Source organism: Orbicella franksi, chromosome 3 (genome assembly GCF_964199315.1).
Source record: "Orbicella franksi chromosome 3, jaOrbFran1.1, whole genome shotgun sequence".
NCBI lineage: Eukaryota > Metazoa > Cnidaria > Anthozoa > Scleractinia > Merulinidae > Orbicella > Orbicella franksi.
In genome coordinates, this window is record NC_138147.1 from 17,231,388 (window position 1) to 17,258,002 (window position 26,615).

Genomic DNA, 26,615 nt, shown 5'->3' on the forward strand with positions numbered 1-26,615 from the left:
ACGACGACGACGACGACGACGACGGCGACGGCGGAGTTGCCCAACATGGCGGCCATACTCCAAATAATAGGTTGACAGAGACATGCAGCCTTGGTTTACCATGTACTTCCTTGATATTGGACATCCATGTTATGATCAATTGACACCTGTCAATACAAGGTATCCGCTGACCAGTATCACGTGACCATATCGCAGGCTCAGGTTTACAGCTCCTCGAAGTCACGTGTTTTCTTGAAGTGGACCGCTGACCAAGCGCTGGTTATCGATTGGATCGCGGGCTCATATTGGGTTAGCTTGTTGAAAACAGGGCAGGATTGCTCGGAAGCCAGTTTACGCTAACCCAGGATTAAAAGTTAATCGAATTATAACTTTTTCTTCTATAGAAATGTGTTTTGCTGTTTTGTTTTTGTGTATATGGTGATTATTAAAACTCAAAACAGAAGGCCAAACAATATACAGAAACCTCACCGCAAAGTTACAAAACTCAAATCAAAATTCTACCTTTTTCTGGGTTAGCTTAATCGGGCTTTGAACAACCCGGCCCAGGAGCTACGCTTTTAGGCTGGCCTAAATCTATATATTACACTTGCAGAAATCCTTCTGTCAAACACAAAAGCAAATCATCACAATGTTTTTGAATTCTAAAATTTAGCATTTTAAATCTTTTGAGTGCTGAAAGTTAGATTAAAGTTATGCAAAATGGTAAATAATGCTAGGAATTCTTTTAACAGAAAAAGTGTGAAAAAAATGCTTGTTTAATCAAATACATGCCAAAAAAAAATGTTAGCATAATCTGGAAGGGCCTAATCTCTAGGTTTTAACAGAGTTGTTGGAATATCCAGTCGATAAATATCGGGTGAGTATAACTTAAAAAAACGGCCGTGCGATAATGTTTTGTTATAAATGCTTTTCAGTGGTTTCCTGTGACGCATTCGTCGGCTTTGTTGATGTTTATGCCTTGTGAATGTGTGTGCTTACAATGCATTGCGGTGGAAGTCCTCAGAACACCCGAGACTAGCCAGTAGTATCCATCAGCGGGTTGTCTGATCTGCCTCAAAAGTTTCGGAAGTTTGAAGAACTTTTCGGCAATTTTCGGAAATGCCACGGAGTTGATAGGAACCGATTGGATGACTTTCGCAAACTTTTCGTGAATTATGCAGTCGATCTTCCTAAAAATATCCAGTCATTTGATTTGAGCGTGATATTTTAGATGTATGTCAAAACTGCAGAAACTTATGTTATGTCAAATTGATCCGAGACTGGGTTTGTATGTTCGGTTTGTTTGGTAAAGTGTGAGTGCTGTATGTTCATGTTTGATTAATTTCAGCTTGAGATTCAAGAGGCAATGAGAAGTCGCAACCCAGATCTGTGTGGAAGATTACGCAAGGTTATTGGTTTTCGTTTGAGTTTCCCTTGTTCTTGTGATTCTTCGGTGACAATTTTTACTTGTAACGTCTCTAAATTGGAAAAACAAAATTATCATGCATGTAGCATGTTCGAGGATTCTTTTCTTGATGGAGGAAAGCACATGACACAGTCACTAAAACATGGACACTCTTCATAAATGAAATCAGCAAGTCAAACTTAAAACTGCGGTGTAAACACAGGCTTATCTCAAAAGTTAGCAATATATAAAAGTAGATATAGGTTTCTAATGGTTAACGACACTGATCATTCAAAGTCAAAAAAATTGTTCTGCACGGATAAATTTAAAACATGCATTATCTCAGACAGTCCTTTCCCTATTCCGATATTGTTTTGAGGCTGAATAGCTGGGAAGAAGAGGATTTTGCTCTTAATTTGGTCTGTTTACAGAAAACGGAGCAATTTCAAAGAAACCTTGCTTTGACCTCTGGGTTGACGGATTTACAGTTCTCTCCCGACATTCCAAGACCACGTGTTGTTCGCGTGATTCAGCCAACTTCCAGGGATGCGTCCGAAATGATTCGCGACGTCAATGCACCGTTTTAGTGACAAAAAAGAGATTTCTTTAACAATCGTTCTTGGGGAAAACACTACCATATACTTGTAAAGGCACAGAATGAGAGTCATCTGCTGTGGTGTGTCGCTATTTACCATACCTAAGGACGTGTTACCTCGCCAGGTGTAAAGGATGTTTCCTGGTCTGTCTGGAGACACCCCAATCAAATAAAATTAGCGTATTACCTAGACAACGCCCAGACCGATTGAAACCACACTACCATCTTTTCTTTAGGAAAATACCGTCTTTTGTGCTGTTACGTAGAGGTAAAATGTATTTCTGTCTTCTTCAATTCAGTTGGGGAAAAAACCCGGAAAGATTGGGTCTTTTCACTCTTAATCAATCTCGTGCCTGGAGGGTTGTCAACCATTACATTACTGGTAGCTAAATCGACCCAGTTTGTCTCCCGACTGCTGGTCGTGGGAGACGCGGGCTCCTAATACGAGATATCTCTCACAGGAGAAATTATTTTCTGATATGTAGTGCAACAACTAGACTAGGAGCAACTCCTCTTAGTCAGTCCGTCCATTGTGACTTTCCCTCCTTGCTCTCGCCCTCGCGAACATCGTTCCCCTGCGTTTTACTCCGCGTCACGATCGATGGACTAACAAAATGGCCTGTTCCAGGCTCTCGGTCAGTGAGGACCCCGAGAGTCTGGAACGGGCTAGGGCTGATAAGATCCTTCGGTCGGCGTGCAGAGGAAATTTTCCAATTTAACATTAATAAAACTAAAATAACGGCTGTGTAGCGTATTTGGCGAGAAAGCCGATTTGGAAAAGTTCACGCTCGAAATCGCCACATAGCCCAAGAAGGATTAACACAAGTTGCCAACTCGGGGCCTTCATTTTCTTCCGTGACAACTACGCAGAACAAGGCAATGTTGCTCCATGCTCGAGGCCAAAGCAAGGAGAGAAGAGGTCATTTTCGTTTCGTGGCGTAAAAACAACTTGACGCCATTCAGCAGACTCTGTCTGTATCGATGATGAATTTCGACCGAATTTGATTGCCTGATAAAAACAAAATTTCACTGCGATGTCAGATATAGTAGCGGCCTTCAGCCTCACCTCACAGCCGTGCTTTCCACCCATTTCTTTAATTTAGATAAATATAAGTTTTCAACAAATTTTATTTCGTTGAGGCCAGTGGTATCAAATCAGCGGTGTTGGTCTTACGATTTCAATTGTCCTGGCCTTCCTTCAAAATATCGGTTTTTCTTGACTCAAAATAAAATTCCCTGACTTTTCCCTGACTTTGAGGTATTTTTCCCTGGCCATTTCCGCACCTGTGGAAACGCGAATATTGTACCAAAATAGTGACGCATTTAAAAAAAGAATAGAAATCGTTTTCTCTGGCATACCTTTATTTCGTACTGTTCTAACATTTTTATTTATCAAAGATCGTAAAATTACTCAAACTTGTCCTAACAATCTAGTGAAAATAAGCGTGTACAATATTCGTTTCCCGTCTCTAGAGAAAATTCTATTCCTTTCAAACGTATATTATATACATACATTAAACTAATGCTCGTAGCTTGAATTCTATTTACATACTTGTGAAAAATTAAAATACCATTCAAAATCTAAGTGCTTCGTGAAACTCGTCCGCCTCAAATCTCTACAGTGCCACCCGATCGCTTCTTCGTAACCAATCGGCTAATTGTCGTTTGGTCGTGAAAGATCGGTGAATCTTCGGGATAACCATCATACCACAGCACTAACTTTACTAAAAAAAAGTTCATTTACCTTAAGTTTGTAATTTGCAAGGACGCTAAATACGACGGTAAAGTTACGATAAATTTACCCTGCCCTTTAAATTTCTCCTTTAGGAACTTTAAGTTCCCAGAGCCATTTTCAATATAAAGCTTTTGGAAATCACAACGAAATGGTCTTAGAACTATCTATGAGCCCATTGACATAACCCCGCTGCTGTTACCGTGACTGAAGGGCTGCTCTCGAAACAAAACACTAATAGTAAATTTGCAGGCGCTTATGGGCAAATAATGAATCTATACTTATTTCTCTGTGTATTTATAACGTAATAGAATATAGCATGGCATATGAAAAAGCATTTTAAGCACTGGTTTTCACGTACAATATCTAAAAAAAAAATTAAAACTTAACCAATCACTGGTGGTCGAGGTCGCGTTCAAACTTGAGAACAAACCATCTTAAAAGTTTTCTTAAAACAGTCGGATTTGCACAGAAAAAATATCGATACTGAAAGAAGTGTCTGGAAATATTCAAGAGTAGACCTGCCAGGCGGTAGCGATTTCTTGCAGAAACCCGACACACATTTGTAAATAGACGAACATTTTACAGTACAAATTTGTAAACTTCGACACTACAAGTTTAATCAATTTTGTATACAGATCCCGCTCGCAAATGGGCCATTGCCGTGGGTAATTTGTATACAAGAGCACTTTATGATGTAAACTTAAGCATTATCGCAATATCGATGGCTCTTCTGTCTAAACTCCAATGAAGTCAAAATTTAGAAAACATCGCCGAGGTTAATTTATGGCGTACTTGCTATGACTTCTATTTCCCTCAAAACGTTCATTGAAATCAATGTAGTTATTACACGTCATACAAATGTCCTGCAAGGATACTTTGTCGTTAAGGGGAAGTTATATCGCCGTTCATCTGTGCCAATTGTTCCTGTTGCCATCTTGATGTCCTGACTTTTTCTTTTGGTGTTTCTTCATTGAACATTTTAAGTTTATCCTTGAAGTCCAGCTTTTCTGGTTTCCTAGAAACAAACTGGCTCTCGGATTTCTCCTCGTCTGTCAAGGACATCCGCCCCAGGCGTCCGCGGACCGTCTCGGCTCCATTCATCTCATCGTTATCTAATCGCGCGGGTTTAGGAGCGTACTGAGGCATGGTGCGAGACGGAGGTCCGTCAAGAACATTTTCCTGCGATCCATACCTCACAGGAGGAGGGGGAGGTCCCGCTTGGTTTAACTCGAGAGCTGCTGGGTAAGACACAGGCCGTGGTCGCCTTGGATACGTCGCGTAACTAGGGTAGGCGGATGATGACGTCACTGGCGGCTGGCGAAGAGGAACTCCCGTGCTGGAGTACGATGCGGTGTAATCCGGTTGACCCCGAGTTCCTGGTGCTGCAATAGTCACCCGGGATGTGTACCCAGCACTTGAAGATGATCGATCTCCAGTTAGAGCAGCCAATCTTTCAAAACTTTGCGGTGATTTTGGTGGGGGTGGGGGTGGAAAGTTATCGTCCTCTAACAACTCGTCAGGAGGTGGGGGTGGTGGCGGCGGAGGAGGAAGATCATCGTCGTCGTCAGGGAGAGGTGGCCTGGTAGCATCTGGTACCGGGTCACTTGGAGCCCGGGTGTTCACGTATCTGACACTGGGGGCAGGGGTGACCCGCGCTGTGTAACCCGACGGTGTACCGACCACGTATGTCGGAGAAGCGGGCTCACGAATCTCTGTCGCCACGTTCGAAAACGACACTTGTTTCTTGGGTCGAGACGAACTGGGATGGCGAAGAACCGACACGGGTTCCGAGCGCCGTCGAGCTATTTCGTCGTCGATCAATTTCCGCCTCCTTTCATAATCGGCGGTGGCGCGATCCTTTAGTTCATTGACGTGTTCTTCAGTAGACGACTTCCGCGTCCTTCCCTCCTGAAGCATCTGTTCTTCCATCTGCTGCTTCCGTACCTGCTGCTCCTTCTCTTTAACAATCCTCTGCTCCTCAAGCTGCTTCCTCCTCTCGAACTCACGCCTTGCCTCCGCCTCACGTTCTTCCTGAGCCCGCAGTCTCTCCTCTTCCTCCTTCTGCTGCTGACTCTGTCGTCGTAACCGCTCGTCCTGATCGCGCCGCTGCTGTACTTCCAGGCGCCTCTTGTTGCGTTCTTCTTCCTCTTGCATCTTCTTCTCTAGCCGCAGCCTCTCTTGTTCAATCCTCTGTTGATCTCTCTTCTCTCGCTGCTGTTTCAGCCACTCCTCCTGTTCTCTTTCACGCTGTTCCTGTAATCGTCGCTGAACGTCTTTCTGCTGCTCACGGTCTAATTCAAACTGCTGAAGCCGGCGCTGTTGCCGTTCGCTGAGAGAAAACGACGAAGAAAATTATAAATACAACCCATCTTTCGCTTGCTCCAGGGGTAACAAAGCCACAGTGTAAAACTACGATTTCGAACTTGCTGTTAACCACAGCCAAATAAACTATTACTTTTTAAGCTTCCTTCGATTTAAGGAAATTTCAATTTCACGCAAACTTCTATCACTAATCTTGTAACCGCTAATCTCGTTATACATTTTGCTCACAATAGCCAAAAATGATCAACATACAAAATCTCATTACAATAACAATACAGCGTCAAACAGAGAGGTGAGGGGAAGAAATAAAATCGTCGATTTAAAAGTAACATGTTCGTAATGTACCAGCAATTAATCAGAATAAGCATCATGATTAGTACAGAGAATTTACTAAGTCACCTTCGAAGCTTCTCCTCCTCCTCTTCTTTCTGCTGTCGTCTTTTCTCGGCCTCTTTCCTTTCCTTTTCTCGTCGTGTGTTTTCCTGAAGTATCAAGTCGATCTTCCTTCCTCGCTCCATTCTCTCCTCCTTATCTGGCGCGTAGTACTTCACACGTGTTACCGACACCAGTCCCCCAGCAGTGCGTTCCTGTATGACCTGCAAGCAACAAAGTACGCAGAGTGTTGAAAGGTCAATAATGTTCTGTACGCTCTCTATAACGTCAGGAGGCCATGACCAATGGGCTGCTGGTTAATTTCAAATTTGACGTTTGTCACTTTTTCTTCTGCCATATCCAAGAAAAATAACTCATTTCGCGTATGTGTGAACTGGCAAACGAGCTCTATTTTGCGCCTCTTTACGGAGATCGATAAGACCACTGACTCCCAGCGGTACGTGCCCAACTCATGGTAACCCGGATGTAATGATTTGGCAGAATAAATAGTTTCTTTTGTTTCGATCCCTAAAGCCTCGGAGCAGATTCAGAATTTTAAGAAATCAGAATTGGCTAACAATCGATATTAACTATTTTATGCTTGCGCATTACTTTTGTAATCCCGCATTTCATTTGCCGCGTGCCTTTAGATCCATGGGGAATATGGTTTAATAGAACTATTTTGCATCAAAATAAATTCCAAATGCCGTCACTTTTCTTCAAAACTAATTAACTGAACAGAAACTACAATCACTAAAAAGCTAAAGCCATAAACGAAAACAGGACAACTGTCTTGCGAAAGCCACACCGCCTTACTAATCATTCGTTGAACATACATGGAAGATGTTTTCAAACCCAGAACGAGAACCCATTACACTGTACACAACAGTCGAGTAGATGATTTTTGAAAACGTCCGTCAAATGTTCTTGGAAACCAAAATTGGAAAATGATTTTTAATACGATTATGAAACTTCAAATTGCATCATGCAAATGGCTTACCAGTTAAAATGAAATGTATGGAATTAAACAAAACAAAAAAACTAACAGTTTGAAATCAAAGAGGTTCGGAAATAAAGAAAAAAAAAAACAGTTTTGTTCTCGTCGGTACTGGGTTAGATACATGCCAAGTAAACTGTATTCGAAATTCTGGAATCACATTTAAATCAGCTTATCTTCGAAGTGATAGATCCTCGGCTATAACCTCCTAATGATATTTCGTTGTTTTATAAAATTAAATAAAGGTATGATTTTAGCGTTAAGGCAAGCATTGCCTAACATAAAATATGCCAGTGTAAACGTGCGAAAAATGTTGTACTAAATCCCTGTCGACACAGGCTACGACAAACACCGCTATCGGTAACTTACAACCACATGAACATATGGAAATAAATGACGAGAAAGATTTTGACCAAACAACGACAAGAGCTATTCATAAAAACAAAAAACTCAAATCAAAGTTATGATCTTGCTCATACTATTCGGTTAGTCTGGCGGCTGTTACTCTACTGTAAACTCGGGGGAACTGGATGCTAAATGAGTTAGAAATATGAGAAACATTTTGATTAGTCCGGGACAACGTACCTCGAGACAAACCTTGCGTTTAGAATTAACGTTGAAAAGTTCGGTAGACGTCCATAGCTCACACGCTGGTCATTATTAATAACAGGTCGTACGGTAAATGACAAAGAAGATAAAACAACACCGAAAATGTTCGTATGACGAAAGAGCTTCGACGTCAAACAGTCAGAGCCAATCAAAACACGATTGATAAAACCACTCGACACTCATAGGTCACTTGTGATTGGATAAGTATGGAACATCACCGGCCCTCCAAGTTTCACGGGTAAAGGAGTTTTACCAGATGTGAAAGACAGTTTGAAGAGGGCTAGTCTGTTAACCAAAAACCTCTAATTTGAAAACGTAGTTTCTAAATACCTGCACCCAATGATCTGTGCACTTATTCCTCTAACTATTAAGACAAAGAAAAAGAGATGTGTAATGAAAATTACCTCCCCATCATCACCAGCTTCCTTCCTTTTTCTTTCTTCTTCAACACGCCTCTGAAATTCTCGTTCGACTTCATCAGCGGTCAACGACTCAATCGTGTCTAAATACTCTTTGCTGCCCTTGACGCTGGGCAGCCTTGAAAGTCGCGCCTGTTCCATGTTCCTGAGTTGCATTTGTTCTTCCTCGAGTTGTTTCAACTGATCTTCTCTCTCCCGCTGTTCGTCTAACTCCTCCTTTTGCATCTGGTTCATAATACGCTCCTCTTCAGCGCGCTCACGCTCTTCCCGTTCACGATCCGCACGTTCACGTTCTGCACGTTCACGTTCCGCGCGTTCACGTTCTGCGCGTTCACGTTCGGCGCGTTCGCGTTCAATGCGCTCAAGTTCTTGTCTGCTTCTTTCCCGACGTTCACGTTCCAGAAGTTCTCGTTCTTGCCTGTCACGTTCCGCACGCTGGCGATCCCGCTCTTGTTTGTCACGCTCAAATCTGTCCCGTTCCGGGCGCTCTTCTTGTTCTCTCTTCTGTCTTTCTAAATGGTAACGCCACGCTCTTTCCTCCTGTTCACGACGTTCCAACGTGCTTTCTCTTTCCTCCGCAACTTTCGCCTCTTCCCGCTGCCAGCGAGAAAACTCTTCCTTTTCGTGTGGTTTCCAATTATCCGGCTGTTCGCGTGTTTTTCGTTCTTGTTCATTCTCTCCTGGTCTTGCAGCTTGTGCACCGGATTGTTTGACCATAATGTACCGGCCGTAGCGCGAGTTACGGCTGTCGATGCGAATTGGACTGGACGGAGGCTCTTCCGCGGACTTGTCCTGACAAAACAAGCAATAAAACGTATCGTTAGCACAAAGGAAGTTTAGGAAATAAATCTACAAAATAGGCTCCATTACCAGCCGCTGTTCAGAGTTCGAGCCTAGCTACAAAACTGCAGATCAAAAAAAAAAACAACAACAACACGACAAAGCTGTCTGCTAGCTGCGACCAAAGAAAGGATGATAGCCAAGAAACTCGCGAGGAAGTAGCTACACAATTCCAACAACAATAATAAATACACCGTCACCACTGAGTTTCTGATGAAGTAAAAAAATCCTGTAGTGGATGTCCCATCTCCTCGTAGTATCCACTTTCGGTTGGCGTTTGTTGCAGGGGAGTGTGTTGCTTTCAGAGGTGTTCGGGGAGAGGGGGCCTCTCCCTGACTACTATAGGAACAATGTTGGTAAGCAAAAGGAATAGAGAACTACAGGAAACAATATTGTCTGCTTTTGAGAATAAATAACGATAGACCTCTCCATCTTAAGGAGCTATATCACAGTTAGCGCATCTTGAAACTATAGCCTGAATCCTTGTTTCTTTTTGGTTTATTTCAGGTTTCTTTCAGTTTGAAGTAATTTTGCCCGTGGCCAAAATAACTTAAAATACCGTGACTGAGCTGGTTTAAATTATCACATAAATGTTCTATTAAAATTAGTTATTATTCCACACACCTCCCTAGGGGATCCTCTGCTGGGTGATGTTGCGCCAGGGGATGTAGGTGAGGAGTATGCCCGATTTGGGTTCTCACGAGCCACTATCTCGGGTTCCTCTACTTTCACGGTCAGCGGTGACCTCTGTCGCTCTTTCTCAGCCTCTTCAGGCTCGAAGCGAACTCTGTAAGGAGACCGGACGGGTTCAACCTGAACAGTCTGGGGCGAGGCACGTGATCCTTCTATTGGCTTTTTCTGCCGGCGCTGCTGTTCTCCGATCATTTTCAGCGCGTCTTCAGCTCGTTTTCGTTCTACCTCCTGCCGACGCCTCTCTTCGGCAAATCGTCGCTGTTCGTCTATCCTTCGTTCTTCTTCTCGTCGACGCTCCTCGTCTAATCTTCGCTGCTCCTCGACTAGCCGTCTTTCTTCTCGAAGACGAGCCTCTTCGATTCTCCTTTGTTCCTCAGCGTACAAACGCTGCTCTTCGAGTCTCCTTTCCTCCTCTCGCCGACGTTCTTCTTCTAATTTCTTCTGTTCTTCGGCACGTCGTCGTTCCTCCTCCAATCTTCGTTGTTCTTCGGCGCGTCTTCGTTCGTCCTCTAATCTTCGCTGTTCTTCGGCACGTCTTAGTTGTTCCTCAAGACGTCTCTCCTCGTGAAGTTGCCTCTCCTCCTCAAGTCGCTTCTGTTCTTCAGCCTGCCTGCGCTCCTCCTCCAGTCTTCTTTCTTCTTCTTCTCTATACCGTCTCTCCCTCTCCGTACGCATGCGTTCTTCCTCTACCCTCCGCTGTTCCTCAGCGTATCTCCTTTGTTCTTCCAGTCGTCTTCTCTCCTCATCTCCATCCCTTCTCCTCCTATCCTCGTCCACCTGCCACTGCTCATGGTAGCGCCGGTCTCGGTTCTCATCACTCCTCCTGTATGACTGATCACGGTCTTGCTGTAACCATCGCCCGGGAGACCGCTGCATCTGTTGCTCCGAGATCGTTGGCGATGCTTGAAGCATTTCTTCATTATCCACTGCTACAAGGCTCTGTTGGGGCTCTATGTGAGAAATAGTTTCATTTCATAATCAGAGAAGTGGCATATGTGAAACATAAGTTTAAGGTTCAAAATGGTCCTAGAGAAAGTACCCGAAACATTCCATACCGATCACGTAACAATATGGTTCTTTGTGTAGTCTCTGATTTGTTGTAAATTTCACCCACAATGAACAGCCAATCACAGACACCGCAGGGTTATCCTCGTCATCAGTATGCAAAAAACTGTTTGACCTACCAGACATTTGCCATTATTATTGGTAATCGCACGCATGAAACGAAGTATCAATTTTTCTCAAGTTGTAGAAAAGTGTTTTTCATTGCTCAAGTTCTGTGTAGTTTGATATTATTTAGACTAAAAACTGAAAGACGAACAAAAGGTTAAAAAACTGAAGTCAAAATTCTCGCTTATGCTGGGTTAGCTTAATCGGGCTCTGAACAACCCGGCAGAAGGCTAGAAAACCTTGAATTATTCTACCTTTGGTAACCATTGGCGACGGCTGACTTAGCAGGGTGGCAAGACCGTGATAAATAGCACTCTGTTTGGAAATCCGCAAAGTAACATTAGGTCCTGATTTGACCATGAGCTCCGCCGCCCTATGAACAATGTAAAAAGACATTAATATACATGTTCTCGTTGGTGGTCTCTATACGCCCCCTATAAGATTACTTGGGCAATTTCAATTACTCTCTCTGGTTGATCATTTTCTCTCCTCTTCAGTTGCCTTGCAGGGATGTTTTGATCAGAAATAACGTGCCCTGTTGATGGGTAAACCAAGGTGAGTCGAAATTCCGACCATATCGTCCTCATATCACGATTCTTATCTTGAAAACCATTGCGATACATGACATTCAGGGGGTGTTACTCTATTTTTCTAGTAAGATGTGTTGAAACGCAAATGCGAGGCGAGCCTCCTTATGAAGCAGCGCCTATGAGCGTGACTCAACCGACTGAACCAAAAAAAACTGGAATACATAGATACTAACCGTTCCTGTGGAACGCCAACTAAGCTTTCGCCATTCACGGCTAAAAGCTGATCTCCTGCTCGTAAACGCCCATCCTAAACAGGGAAATAGAAGAACGTAATTTCATGGCAAGGTTTATGTGTTGTCTTAAATCTACCCTCCCTTGAGGGCGTTATTCTGACCATCACGCAATGTCTCCTCGGGGAGAGAGTTATGCGACTACCCACAGAATTTGAAAAATGATGCATTTCTACATTTAGCCTGAGTTTAAATAAAATAACATGATCTATCATTTTCCGGTACTAATAGCAATTCGCTAACCTTGGCAGCAGGCCCATCTTTCACAACTTGTTTGATGTAAATCCCAAGCTTATCTTGTCCAGCACCCTAAAGAACATAAGTGAATTAAAAGTCAATCGCTTTACAGTTCTTGCGGTTAGTAAAAGAAAAGCACCTTACGATTCTCGCGCGAGAAAAACGCACTTGAAAGGATCGTCACGCATGATTGATTAAGTATCGGGTATTACACGCGCGTCATTTGTACGAACACGCGCGCGAAATTTTACCTGATGCTGTCAAAATAAACCCAACAAAAAACGTACCTTTGCGGCTACAATGCTCAGACCCATGCCTCCCTGACCTTTGTAGAAGGAAACGTCCATGATTTCAGGAGTCTAAGGAAAAAAATTCAAAGAATTTCCAAAAGGAAGTAAGATGAAGGCGGAATTTAATTACCAACCGCATGAGGAAGTCCACAGAAATCTCACGGAAATTGCCGTAGAGGCAGTTCATAACCGCTCGTATTTACCTGAGGAGGTCTTGAGGGCGTATCACCACCTAAGACAATGAAGAAGGAATGTTAAATATATGTATAACTGAAAAATACTTAACAATGTCCTAACCCTACTTGTGTTTTGAGTAAACATTTTCTTACCATTGTCCCTGTGTTTGGTATGATAAACCGTCCATAACCCCGATGAAGATGACTGAATAGTCAGTCTGCACAGACCTGAAACGCAAGTATCTCCAGTTTAGTTCCTTGTTCTACTTCCCGCCACAACACAGATCAACAAAATGCTATCGCTGACTTAAAGCAAGAAATGGTGGCTTGTATTTTGTCCCGTTGACTGACTGATGCCCACTTAAAAGAGGATATATAAGACGACAATTAGTTGAAAAAATATCGTCTCTACTTATATTTGGGACCCTGAAAGACTCGTCAAATTCCCTCAAAAAAATATCTTTGAAGACTACAAGATATATTCTAGTCCATCCAAATCGTACCAAATCACTTTTAAATATATAACGGCTCGTTCATAGAAAACAGCAGATAAGAAAAGTATAATAAAGTTACCTAATTTATCTGGCCGTATGGACGTTAAACGATACATGAACACGTAAATAGTTAATAGAACTTACCAATTTCCGCAAGGGGGTTCAAAAACTCCTTCAAACCAGGAGGGACACCTCGAATCACTTCACTAGAGTACCTGTCCTCAGGGAGCAAAAATGGGAGCTGAAGCTGAGGGTCCTCTTCAAGTGTTACCTCTTGGCCTTGGTTACGAATGAGCTCATCTGCTGTGTTTTCAGCGACGGCCACAACATTATCAATCAAATCCCTGTAAATGAAGGCTTATCGTTTAGTGATATGTGTAATAGCAACAAAAAAAATTAACTCCTCGGTAATTCCTTAGTCATTCTCACTACTCAGTTCCCGAAGACGTAACACAAGTTGATTATTTCCCATTTGAGTAACACCCGTGTAAGATAATTCATTTCCCCGAAGATGAAATCTGGTTCAAAGCTGCAAAATGAGTTTTTCTCTTAAGAGCCTGTCTTGAAAGAAAAAAAGGAAACTTCTGCGACGAAGTATCAATAATATTGGAGCTGGAAATAGGCCAAAGTTATTTTAAAAAACGTGTTATTCATATATTAATATAGATATGCTTTCGTTACAAACCGCAAAACAACACTGTACTTACATAAAAATCAGATAAAAGAAATTAAACAGTTTATTTTACGTTATTTTGCATTTAAATGGCGTTATGCTCAATAGCCGCCATGATAGTTCTTCATATTATGCAAATTGGCCGCGCGGTCTGGCAGGGGCAAGCATTATAGAGGAGACAGTTCCTTGAAAATTGGCTCGTCCCAACAGTGAAACATTTGTGCCGCAATGATTTTAAGAGTCAAATAAATTAATAGACGTTTTTACTTGTTAACTTTGCAAGTCATTTGTTTCCTAGAAATGCAACGAAATTGCCTATAATTTCGAGTATTACTAAACTTCACACTCCGCCGGGGCGTTAATTGTCCATTGGTTTTGTAGTAAAATTAACAAAAGCCATTACGCTACTGATTGGTTCCGTAATTGGTAAAGGGTCCATTTGCAAGCGCGCAACATTTGTTGGGGGAAGCAAATTTTGCTTCCGAGAAGCAAAACCTGGTCAGTCTAGTTCCTGATTTCAGAAAGGTTTTTTGGCTTACAAGAGTTTGCCAGAAGCAAAAGGCAATTTTTGCTTCCAACTCAGTTGCGCATCCGAAAAATATTTCGAGAAACAATGTTTTCGCGACAAATATAACTATTAACGTTTATACATGTTAATATCCGGCTTAGGGTCGGTCCCTATAGTGAAAAACTGTGACCTCGGGCAGGGCGAGGGCAGCATTTTCAAGACCTCGGTCACAGTTTTTCCCTATACGGACCTCCCAGCCGGCCAATAACATATATTTCTTTCTGGGCGACAGCCAAATTTGCAAAAACTAATCCTTCGATTAGTGAATGCGTTATACCAGGCATCACAAAGCATACAACATTTATAACAAGTAGGTATTGACGAGAAAAGTACTTGTTACATGATACAAACCTCGGAATACCGAGTTCATCAGGAGCTGGTCTGTAGTTTTCAAGTAGAGCACGTAACTGCACCGAGTTTAACTTGTAACATACAGATGAAATGGAATCAATGTCGCTGTGAGAATTCTTGGGAGACTGAAGTAGATGGGTCGCCTAATATGAAACAAAGAGAAAACACAAGTTTACAGTTAAAGCCATAGCTTACACAGCATTCATGTTCAATGCAAGTTTAATGGTTCGAATTGAAACAAAATATGCGAAACTTTAACCAGTTACTTCTTTCAAAAGATCCTCCACGAAAAATAAATGACAAACTGTTTTTCAGTTCCTCAAAATTGTGGTGTTTAGCCACTAATCAATGACCCCTTATGAGTCAAATGTAGCTAAAATTGATGGAAGGTACATATAGTTGAACATTACAAGAACTGACTGGAATCAGAATTACAAACTAAACAGGATTTTCCTTGTCCAGTTGTTAGATTTGCCTGTATGAAGTCCCACCTGGAAAGAAGCTCATCACAGCTTTTCATTTTACTGTGTTCTCTTCCAATGAAATTCAGCACTGGGTTGCCAAAATGCATGATTCTTAATTACAATTCTACTGTGAATGAAGATAAATTTGCCAACTTTTTCCACGTTTAAGACAGATTTTCAACCCAACCATATCCAAATAAGTTCAAAGATTTCCAAAGACATTCCAAAGACCTCTAAAGACATCCAAAAAAATGGGAAAAGGTCTCACTCCAAAGAAAAAGACCTGGAAATGACCACTTGAGTTTTAACAACCCACCTGCACTACACGACACAAGTGACAGTCAGCAGCGAGTTCCAGGCCCTGCTTCTTGGCCCAGGTTTCCACCCTCCCCAGTCTCCTCCTCAGCCTGTGACCCCACTCTCTGGTACACAGGCCATACTGAGGCTGAAGAACCAGCTTGTTGAATATCCACATGTTGATATAGTGGAAGAGCTGTGAAAACACTTGAATGGTTAGAGCTGCATTCACTCTGCAACGGCGTAACAAAGACATGGCAGAAGTCAGAGTGTACAGGATATCAGACACAGTGGGTTTTTCATTGCCATGACGTCGCCGGCCACCTGAAAAGTACAAGCATTTTTTGAACAGTTAATTCATGGGCTGATTCAATTCTGCAGATGATGCAATCATCAAAAGTGAGACCAGTTCCATAACATAAAAACAATGTGTTGTTCAGTACACCTTTGACCTACCGCAGTGAGCAAAACTAGAAGATGGATTATCGCTACATACTACCGCGAAGTGCTGTGGGAGTTTGTTGTACTCAAGAGCACTGAGAGTTCCAACCCAGTAGAGTTATCCCCACTTACCAAGCCAGCTGTCTCCACCAATAGGCCTTCCTGATGGTCCATATCTAAAACTACGCTCTCCTGTGATATTATCAGGAGCATCAGGATCCATCATGGGGTCTAAATCACCATCTTCCATGTCGGCATCTTCTGTGATATCAAGGAATGCTGACATTGATTGCCGCAGCTCCTGTTCCACACACTGAACAAGGTGTCTAAATGCCATCTGGACTGACTGTGCCAACACTTGGTGGCTGTCTTTCAAGTAAGGTGATATGTCGACATCTTGCTTCAGGAAATGCAAGAGTTCTGATGAGTTTGCCATCCAGAAGGCCAAACTACCTGGAAGCTGACTTTTTTCCTGTCGGGAAAGATTTAACATCACATAAGTTAAGAGATTCTCCTAGTCAAGTCAATTCATGCCTTCAATCCTAGCAGTGATTTAAATCAATTCATTAACTCAGGTGTACAGGGGAGGGGGAGTTGACCCCACTAAGGTTCTTTTTTCAATTTTGAAAAAGTGATTTTCTCTGTAATGCTGGAGGATGGAAGAAAGGAAGGACATAAAGCAAGACAGTTTCCCAAAACATCATCTTGGTAAATTCAATCTGTTAGTGAGAGATCTAAAGTAAAAAAAAGATACGTACCTCAACTGTAGAGCGAACCATGTTGGCAATTTTCTGAACAGTGATGGCCAAGCGCTCACCACGCTGAAGTTTAGATAGTTCTTCTCGATATGCTGGGGAAGTACGATAGCGACAGCACATGTAAAGAGTATAAGTCGGGGCCAGTTTAAAGTGAACTCTATCACCATTGACCTCGCTGCTAACTGCAGCAAAGAAAGCATCTTCTCCTGATTCTCGAAACTCCAACCGTGCTGGAAGCTTGTCACCCATTTCATCATCTAGTGTGTCGTCAGCTGAGGTATGAATAATCTGAGGGGGTTGGTCCTGTCGCACTTGTGTCTGTAATACAACAAGTCCAAATCAATCAAAGAATAAACAAAGGAGGCAAAGAAAACATTTTGAGCTGGTATAGACAAGGTGTAATCATGATGTACAAGTCTGAAACTTATTCTCAGTATCCCCTATAAAACCCCTTACTGGCATGAACATTCAAACTAATACGATAATTTCATCTCCTACCAACAATTCGTCTTTATTTGTACTTTCCTCCAAAAAAAACTCAACTAGCCCATCCAGGTCTATACGGCCAACAGGGTTTTTGTGGTTTTGGTATCTCTATAACATCTAAAAATGTATTCAAACCAAAAATAAATAATTCTGGTGCTTTTTTGCCATGAAATCAAGCTTTAAATTTCCTGCTTCAACGACACCCAATGAAGTTGACTGCATAATGAAAGATTGGTGAGGAATGACATCACTTCAGGAACATCTCAAAGCTTCATGTTTCTATTTTGCTTGATTGACGACCACATTGTTTCACCAACTTTGGTTCGTTTGCTTTTTGTCGAAGAGAACTCTTAACAACTACTGAAACAACAGTTACGTGAACTAGCAGGATTTGGTAATTCCTGACTTGATGTCACGACCCATTCAGAAACCTAGACTCTCTTTTTGCACTGACTCACGGTCAACTTCATTGGGCATGGCTGAAGCGGGAACTTTAAAGTTAGATCTTCGGGCACAAAAATGTTGGAATCCGATTTTGATCCTTAGAATACCTTTTTACACATTATAGAGATACCAAAACAGCAAAAAGTCGTGTTGGCCATATAGACACTTTAAGGACAGAATCCATTGACTCAACTGCAAAATCTGCAAGCCCTAGGCTGTCACACACAACTTTCTTAAATGCACCCTGAACAGGTAAATCAGAATCAATTTTCAACTTGTATTTACTCACTGGTTTTTCATTTGTGTAAGTCTCAATTTCACCATCAACACCAAAGGTTGTCTCGTACATGCCAGAGTGATCGTGATTGTTGGTCATCTCCACACTGTTCTGCTGTTCATACTCTCTATTTCTCCCTGCTGACTCAGGCCTGGACAACAAAACAGAGTGCCAAAGTTACACTTGAAGACAAATGATTTTGCTTCCAGGATACTCAATTCCCAATTCCCTCTACAAGACGTCCCTCAAGGTAGTTGTAATCATCATGTTGGACTAGATATTTGTCTTGATGAATACAACTACCATGATTTCCTGTGGGCATGTCTCGTACGGGTAATTGGGAATTGCAACTTGAGCCCACACTTACAACCGAAATGGCTGACTACTAGTGCGCTGTAGACACTAGACCACGTGACAGGTGCTCAACTCTTGTAGACAAATAAACAGATAAATAAATCAGATCGTGGCATAATGTAGCTAAACACTTCGTGTAAGCCACACAAAAACCAGTAAGTAGGGAGGGAGGCGAGAGAGTAAAAGGCAAGCTACAAACAGAATCAAAGCTTGAAGCAATTGTATTTTCACACACAGCTGGAATGAAAAGTTCTGTATCAGACAAGAAGAAGCAGGATGGTCCCAAAATGCTGTTGCCAGCATTGGCTCAAGTTAAAGTTAACCTAACATACATGCATGCATATACAGCTGAACCTATATATAACGACCACCCACTGGACTTGAGGAGCTGGCTGCTCAATACAGAATCACTAAAAAACACTCTGGGTGAGGACTAATGTTAATTTTAATGGTGTATCATACAAAAACACTTCATGCAAGGAAACAAGAAGACAATCAACCCTCCTTGAAGGGATCAATACTTTCAACAAATTTCAGTCCCAACTTGTGACTTAATGGTTTAATATATGTAACTTTGTGCAAAAGTACTGTGCAATAAATTGTCCTCTACTCTTCTACGGTATAAAGTACTGTAATTCTATGACTTACAGTTCACAACAAAACATCTCATTCCATCATTTCATAGTTGTTACATTCAAGGTGGCTGCTTAATACAGGTAAAAATAACGAAGAAAGACTAACATAGGATTGCTACAGGGTGGCCACGGCAGCTTAATAGAGGTGGCCGTGTAATACAGGTAACAAATACAGCGTTTGTATGAGCAAGAAATTTGGACTTTGAAAACTGGCCACTTAATAGAGGGTGGCTGCTCAATACAGTGCAGCTGTATACAGGTTCAACTGTATAGACACTGCATGTATTTTTAATTTATTTATTAATTGGTAATTAAGTTGATTTTACAGTTCAAATAAACCTTGATGTTGTTAGTTAGTTAGAGAGTAGCCTGTGAACAGACTCCCGACAAGGACAGAAAAAAAATTCGGCAAGCGCGAAACAGAAGATTTCAGAGAGCAAAGCGATCAGGGCGGGGACAGGGGAGCCTGTAGACTCTGTTTTTGATGTGCCTATCCGCCCTTGGTGATTAGCCTGTAACAACTCAGTCAATGAGGTAATTAGACCTGTCAAGAAGCTATATTTTTGGTAATTGCAAACAGTTCTAATAACATAGAACGCAAGTAAGCAACATATTCACAGAATATTTCAAACTGAACTTTGTCCCTCCAGAGCCAGTACTTAGAGAGCTTAAAACATATTTTGAAATACTGAAATGAGCCTAAAGTAATTATAAGCACATGACAGAGGTGTCAAACTCTGCCAAGCGACAAGCAGATAACAGCGGAAAGTCCAGAAACCATGCCTTTGACCTCAAAAAAAAAAATTGCCTTAGCACCGGCAAACAGCTCCACTCCACTAGCTTCTACTTAAAATTCCTGCTCATAACAGAGCATAAAGCACCCTTCAGAATCACTTGTGAAATAACGAGAAGACTAGAGACCGAGGCTTTAAAGAGAACGGCAAATGCACTACTGTAACAAACTGTTAGAGTTGTATAATTTTACAAAGATCTGTCAAATATTTATCTCAAAGATGTCAACAATCAGCGATTTACTCACAAAGCCCTTCACAACCCATATTGGCCAAGTTATCTGAAACTTAATGTATTTCAACACGAAAGATGCTTAAGATCTAGTAACAGCATTCAGTTAGAGAGATCTTTAATTAATAATACTCTACAGGACCAGACTGCAAGTTTATTTAACACGTTGCCCAGCAACGTGAGGTGCTGCCAAGACTATATTAAATTTTGTAAAGACACCAAAAACATTATTTTTAAGAGAGCTTTAGAACATCTGGCATAATTTTAATTATTTATTTATTCATTTATTTATTTTAGCATATCTTAAACACAATTTTATCTCGTTTACATATAGATATAAATTCTTAGATATCTTTTAACCTTTTTACAATTGTAAATTTAGTTAGCATCGGGCAGGCGAAGAGCCACCCTGTGGATATACTGCCTGAAATGCCATTATTATTATTATTATTATTATTATTATTATTATTATTATTATTATTATTTAACCAGTGTTTCCGCCAGAGCGCGCCATCGCAGGAATCCCGCGTTACAATCAGAGATGGCCCCCAGAAAAACGAAAAAAGGGCCAATTTGGCCCTTTCCCTTTACAAGACTGCAGGCTTAACACAGACATAATATTTTAAAAGCCATCCCAGGGCTCGAAATTGTGATCGATATGATTGCCAATGCAACAAGCAGTTCATCCTTGGCGACCAAAAATTCTGGTTTAGTCGCCATATTACGGCATAATGGCGACTACATTTCTCTGTGTTGACGATCAATAAGGGTTATTTTGTCACACATTATGTCCTTCTAGAAAAATCATATTGAAAGATCTTTGCTTCTAAAACATTCAACATAAGAAAAGAAGTCAATCCATCCTTTTGCTTTGCTGTATTGATTCTCTCATATCTGAAAACTTTCAAATGGCTGACCGTGTTTGAAATCGCCCTATAATGCATATTTGCAAACCCTTGATCATTGACTACATCATGTATGCCTAAGAATATTATTGTTCTCTTGTAATGCACGGATCCTTCATACTAGCATCTGATTCAAAAGAAACTTTATTGAGTAGAAATCCTTCAAAAAGCACTTACTATTAAATTTTATCATAGATCCTAATAAACTGCTTTATTTTCCTTGGTACCCCGATGCATTTTTTCTTTCTGTAGCTTTCAATTTAGTGGCCCCGTTCCTAAAAAATTAGCCCCTAAAAAAATATCTTCAGGGGCCACTTTGGCCCTCCAGTAAAATTTTCTGGCTGAAACACTGTTTAACCAATCATATCATGATACCAGGAGCTGGTATCATAGAACGGCGGCTCAATAGAATGTCTACAGGCTCCCTCGCTTCATTCGGGCTCACCAGGAGCCTGTTTGCGGGCTAGTTAGAGAGAATATACTAGAAAACACAACATTATTAGTAATGCATTACCTATATCTGGAAGACCTCTTCTGAGAGTCGGTATCACTCATACTGTGCCCACTACTCACACTAGCGGTGTCAGGAGCTGGTGAACTCTGCTTGACTTTTTCTTCATAAGCTGGGTCACAGAACTTGAAAGTGTGAAGCTTGCCAAACTTGATCACACTACCATGGTTTAGCCTGGTTGACTCGTAGATCCTCCTACCATCTACGTATATTTCTGCATCACTACTAGTCCGCTCAACAGAGACAATACCATCCATGTTGGTTATCACACAATGACGAGGCAGAATATGGGGTGCAAATAACTCCAGATAACTATTCGAAGAGGACATTGACTTATCACTACCAACCTCTGTTATTTCCATGGGAAGTCGGTGAATATTTGGCTTGTAATCCAACTCACGGCCATCAGATGACATCTCCCTCAAGTAAGGCAACAAATGCTCTGGAAATGAATTTGCGAGTCTTTCGCCTATTGCTTTATCTGAGATGCTTTCCGTAGGTACTCTAGATGGTGACTTTGACCTTCTCTTTTGTCTTCTGTGCTGTGGCAAGTTTGCTCTGCGGCGCAGATGGAAAACAACATGCCCTTCCTGTTTAGGCCAATGGGCAGCAATAGCCAGCGGATTGTCCTCATCATGAACAACCCTTTCTTTTCCGAGTGTAGCTCCTCCATTTTGTCCTCCAGGAGGTATGTTTACCATCACAAGACAGTATTCCTCAGGATTTTCTTTTTCCATTTGGTATTTTTCTAATGCTTCTTTCACAACATGTGTGGTTGGATCACGCATTGAAACAAGAAGAGTCTTGTATGGGATCTCCGGCTTCAAAGTTTCAGCAAAGATTTTCAATGTTCCTCCACTGTCTGACCCTCCCTCACTATTTTGAAATTCTTGTAGCTTGCGTTCAAGTTTTCGTTGACGACGCATTTTCATGACAATTTCAGGGTTAGAGATGCTTCTTGTGAAGCTGGTTTCCGGTAATTCATCATAAAGTATTTGTGCAATAGCAGAGTCATCACTGGACTTAGTGGGAGAGGAAGGTCCACGTAGCTGAGCTTTCTTGGCCTCTTCTTCTCTTTTCTTTTTAAGTTCTTTTTTCTCTCTCTTTGACAATTTCCTCTTGAAACTCTGGCCAGGATCATTTTCATTGTCAGTAGCAAACACATTAGTAGCTACCAGGGCTTCTTGATCACTCTTGAGCAAAAATCGTCCTTCTCTGTCATCTTGCTGCCATGCCAGTTGGACAGCTAAAGGCCTGTCGTCTTTTCCAAGTTTTCTGGACTCTGCAGATAAAGAAGAAAAGCAATTATATTTGAAGTTTACCCTATGCGCAGAGTCCTCCACAACATAAGAGAAAGTCAAAATACTCTTCCTTGTTCTGGCTTTCCTACAACGATAAATAAAGGACACTGTTCACCGGGTGATCATGAGAGACTGTCAAATCTAGAGTCAACAAATTAGTATGGATGAAATCCAAACTAGTGTACATTTAAATGAATTAGCTACTAAGCAGTAAAGTTCAACCTCTTCACCCAGGAGACTGAAGGAGCTGAACTGAGTGTCCATATCACGTAGCTAACTGTATTATAGACTGAGGTAGAAATTATAAAAACTCTAGTTTTCCTAGGACAAAGTGAATATAGAGGTGTCTGTATGGCAAGGATTACTTTCAAGTAGTAGTTTACATGTATTGGTCCTAACTTGTACTAGCCAATGAATATTCCTTAGACATGACCATTCAAAGGAAAACTACTGCGCCATTCTCTCATGTGGTTCAACTGTTACCATTCTGTGTAATGGGTTTTTAAATTGAGCTTATGAACAATCCTAGTATTATTGAGCATAACTTTCATGTTGCAATATTTGTTTTGACTATTCTGTATATTGTGTAAACAGGTTATTTTAAAGACAAGTCAATTCTGTAAAGTGTCGCTTACATTGCTATAGAATCATAACATGTAATTATAGGGTAACCCTCATTTCTCCTTATTATATCTTTAAAGTTTCATTAGCAGCCAAGAAATGCTGATATTGTCTTCGGCTAATAAGAAAATATACAGCAGTCAAGTTTTAATCTGAAATGGATACACATCAAAACAAACTAATGTAACAACATGGTTTATCTACTTGGCGAAAGACACTCTTGTTTCAGACAACTTGTCTGCTCTATCTTGTTTCTGTATGTTAGCCTGCAATGTACAGATGTATGTATACTTTTGCCTGAGCACTTAAAAGTTTATATCCTAATCTATTTGGAGGTAGACAGGGGCTGTGGCAATGTCTTGGAGGACAATGTCTAGCCAAAGCAAGATGAGATAACACGCAGTTGTTTACCATAGGAAGATTAAATATAGTATTTATGGTAAGCTGCTATTCCTGTTCTGGCCAATATTACTAATATTTACAACATGGAGAGAAGCAAAGCCTAGCAGCAAAAGATATTGCCACATTATCATCACTATTTCAATCTTTATCTAACTGTTAGCGCACAGACAACATTTAATTCAACATTAACTGCAAAAACTTCCTCTAATTACACCTGGCTTAGATCGAACTCGTTCGCTTTCCGATAAAGAATGCCACAAATTCCCAATCAGGAAATATGACACAAGCAACAAATACCAAGATATTTATGGAGAATCAGCCGATCGTGCTGTAAGTAAAAATATTATAAATTCAAAGCAAAGTTACCAAGTTACCTAAGAAAGCTTTTTTAGGAATCGAACTTGCAACCTAATGAATATGCTCGAGGTTATTTTAATTAATTTTTCATTCTAAAAGGAAGCTTATTCTCGGAGTGTGAGAAAGGAAATAGACGGACATCTAGCGAAAGAAATTCTTGCTCGTACCACTTGACGCAGTAGCTACAAGTTACACGAAATGTAAAACTGGGCGTTTTGTGGTTTTGTTGTTCACTCCGGTCAAGCTGCGTTTAAGCTTGGTCGATTGCATCAATAAACAAGAGTACAACTTCATTCGATCGTGCTAGAAAAGTTAATACGTTAGTAAGGCAGATAGTGTGAATTACAGCGTCGGAAATACAATAGCAGCCGGCCTAAAGACAAAGCAATTTTCCAAAATCGAAAAACTAACCGATAAATATACAGACTGTGCTGTTTAACTGTAATAATTTGCCACCGAAAACCCATCGTAGCGGGAAACCAGACGTGAAATTTACAAGCCCACCACACGCGAACCTAACTCACTTGGCTCACATCTATGAGGTTTCTTACCTCCGTTCGGATGGACTTCATAAAGAGAGTAATTCGGATTTGAAAGCATCTTCATATCCGGACGAAATTTTTCCACCAAGGTTCTCGTAACATCCTCCGCTGTTTCCACGCTGGTAACGCGGACACACTTTGTGGCCATTTTTGCTCCAGCATCTTGGAAGAAAAACCGCATCACACCGCGGTACTCTAAGTCCTGTGAAATGAACATTGTAAGTTGTATCAGTGCAAACCCGGTGTGCACTAACATGGTATCCTCGAGAAAAGGGAAAATTATATTACGAACAGTCAACATTATCGTGTTAAACACCCGTGTGCGTCAAAACCTACTTCATTGGGCTCGCTTATTTCAAAGATGTCCAAACGACTCGCGTTCCATAAGGCAATCAGTTTTCGCAAGTATTCCCGTTCTTCTTGCTTCGTTCGAATCACTTCCATGTTGCTTAATTGTTACGAGGCTTCTATCACATCCTAGGAAGACGCTTGGACTGCTGGAAGAGTAATTTAATTCGATTTGAGTAACAAATACGCATTTACACACGAGCGAGACTGTCTGACTTCAAACGGACTCCATCGACCGGACGAATATATCCCACAACCACCGACAACGATGACAAGAATGCATAATTACCGATCATGAGTTCTGCTTGTGATTGGTCGGTGGACAAACGGAATTCATCGTCGTATGCATGCTGAGTACGTTTCTTGCGGGGGTGGGTGGGGCTGTCAGGAGCTATTTTAGAAAGCTGCGTGTACCCGATTTATTTAGTGAATGTATATTGATTTACTTTCATGGTGAATAAAGAATCAATTGGTCAGTAAGAACTTGTCGGAGGTTTCCTGAGAGCAGATATTCAAAAACGCGCTTTCTTGCGTTCCATGCGGTGAAAATATAATTCGAAATCAGACAATCTAGAAGTCGCACGACTTCATTTGAACTTTCTATTTTCTTTCAGAACAATACTGATTATTACAGATTATTCAAATCAAAGTTTGTACAAAGGGTGGCACGACCCAAGCCGATCATGCATAAAAGACAATTAAAACGATTATTATTTCATGCCCCCAAGACAGAAAATATTTCCAAATGCAGATAAAGTGAAGTGAGTTACATTGTTTGGTTTCTTGATGTTTACTTTCCAGATGATATCAGCGGGAAAGAGATCGGGAGCCAATTCTGGATGGGTGAGGTTAAGCTTGACTTATCTTCAAAGATCTTTAACCGAAAAGAAGCTTGCTTGTCGGAAGAACACCCCAAATTAAACGGATCAAACCGCGAAGAGAAATGTATTCTGAGTGACTTGGATTTCACAGCGATGATGTCATCTTTCAGACCTTTTATACAACGCTACCGGAAATAATGCCAAATATTAGTTCATCATTTAACCCCTGTCATTACGCTCGAGTTAACGCCATGATTCACTGATGAAAATTTTTGATCAAAAGAGCTTTTCTGCTTCAATATTTGCGCTTTTTTTAGACTTATTTTCTCTTGATTTTGATGACTAAGTTTACTGATGAAAACGGCACTGAAAAATAAAATCCCAAACTGTTTTGAACAAAAACATATTACCCAGTGAAACTGTTCTTTTTTTCCGCGTAGGAATTAAGTTTCAATAAAATTCGTTCCTGAGCCTCAATAAAAATTCGAAGCATTTGTGACCTAAAACAGTTGATCTGTGACCTTGAGCGTGTGTCGTTTTTGTTTTTCCAAACAAAAAAGAAACATCCGACTCTTAAGTTTCATTTTCTTATCTCCTCCAGTAAGAAATGGAATGGTTTTAGAAGATCTGTTCTCCGTATGTAGTGACACGGAAAGGTATTTTTAACTACACTTTGCAAGCATCCCTGCATAAACTCTTCCAGTGGAAAGAATCGAAGTGTGGCGCTGGTATATACATGACGAGTTATTGTCATTGCGTCATCACGTAAAACTGTGCTATCTTTAGTGACTGTACGTCTCTTGTACATCAATTAACTTTATCGCAGACCATGTAAAGATAGTACAAATACTTGGGAAGTTTGGACAGTTGCCAAATTCCACTG

At 41.1% G+C, this 26,615-nt stretch overlaps 2 protein-coding genes across 2 annotated transcripts in view; one reads left to right on the forward strand and one right to left on the reverse strand.

Annotated features, from left to right (window-relative positions):
* LOC145481559 (recQ-mediated genome instability protein 1-like) overlaps window positions 1-3,220 on the forward strand; it is a 36,463-nt gene extending 33,243 nt beyond the window's left edge. The window contains exon 9 of the mRNA XM_081460055.1: window positions 815-3,220. Coding sequence (XP_081316181.1) covers window positions 815-871 — 57 coding nt within the window. The 3' untranslated portion in view covers window positions 872-3,220. The remainder of the gene's footprint in view (window positions 1-814) is intronic.
* A 100-nt stretch (window positions 3,221-3,320) lies between these two features.
* On the reverse strand, window positions 3,321-25,156 carry LOC145481556 (uncharacterized). The gene is made up of 19 exons (XM_081460051.1): window positions 24,900-25,156; window positions 24,573-24,765; window positions 21,344-22,622; window positions 17,925-18,063; window positions 16,706-17,023; window positions 16,080-16,419; window positions 15,526-15,830; window positions 14,746-14,888; window positions 13,298-13,497; window positions 12,813-12,887; window positions 12,687-12,715; window positions 12,481-12,552; window positions 12,200-12,265; window positions 11,900-11,973; window positions 11,391-11,509; window positions 9,898-10,916; window positions 8,419-9,225; window positions 6,436-6,632; window positions 3,321-6,043 (listed from the first exon to the last, which is right to left on the reverse strand). Exons 1-19 carry the CDS (start codon window positions 25,005-25,007, stop codon window positions 4,597-4,599), a joined length of 6,930 nt encoding a protein of 2,309 aa, XP_081316177.1. The 5' UTR covers window positions 25,008-25,156; the 3' UTR covers window positions 3,321-4,596.
* Between the last annotated feature and the right edge of the window lie 1,459 nt (window positions 25,157-26,615).

Coding starts and splice junctions, on each gene's coding strand:
- LOC145481556 (XM_081460051.1), bottom strand. CDS start 25,007: ATGGAAGTGATTCGAACGAAGCAAGAAGAACGGGAATACTTGCGAAAA. Junction 24,766..24,899: donor AAATAAGCGAGCCCAATGAA/GTAGGTTTTGAC, acceptor TTCATTTCACAG/GACTTAGAGTACCGCGGTGT. Junction 18,064..21,343: donor AAGAGGTCTTCCAGATATAG/GTAATGCATTAC, acceptor TTTGTTGTCCAG/GCCTGAGTCAGCAGGGAGAA.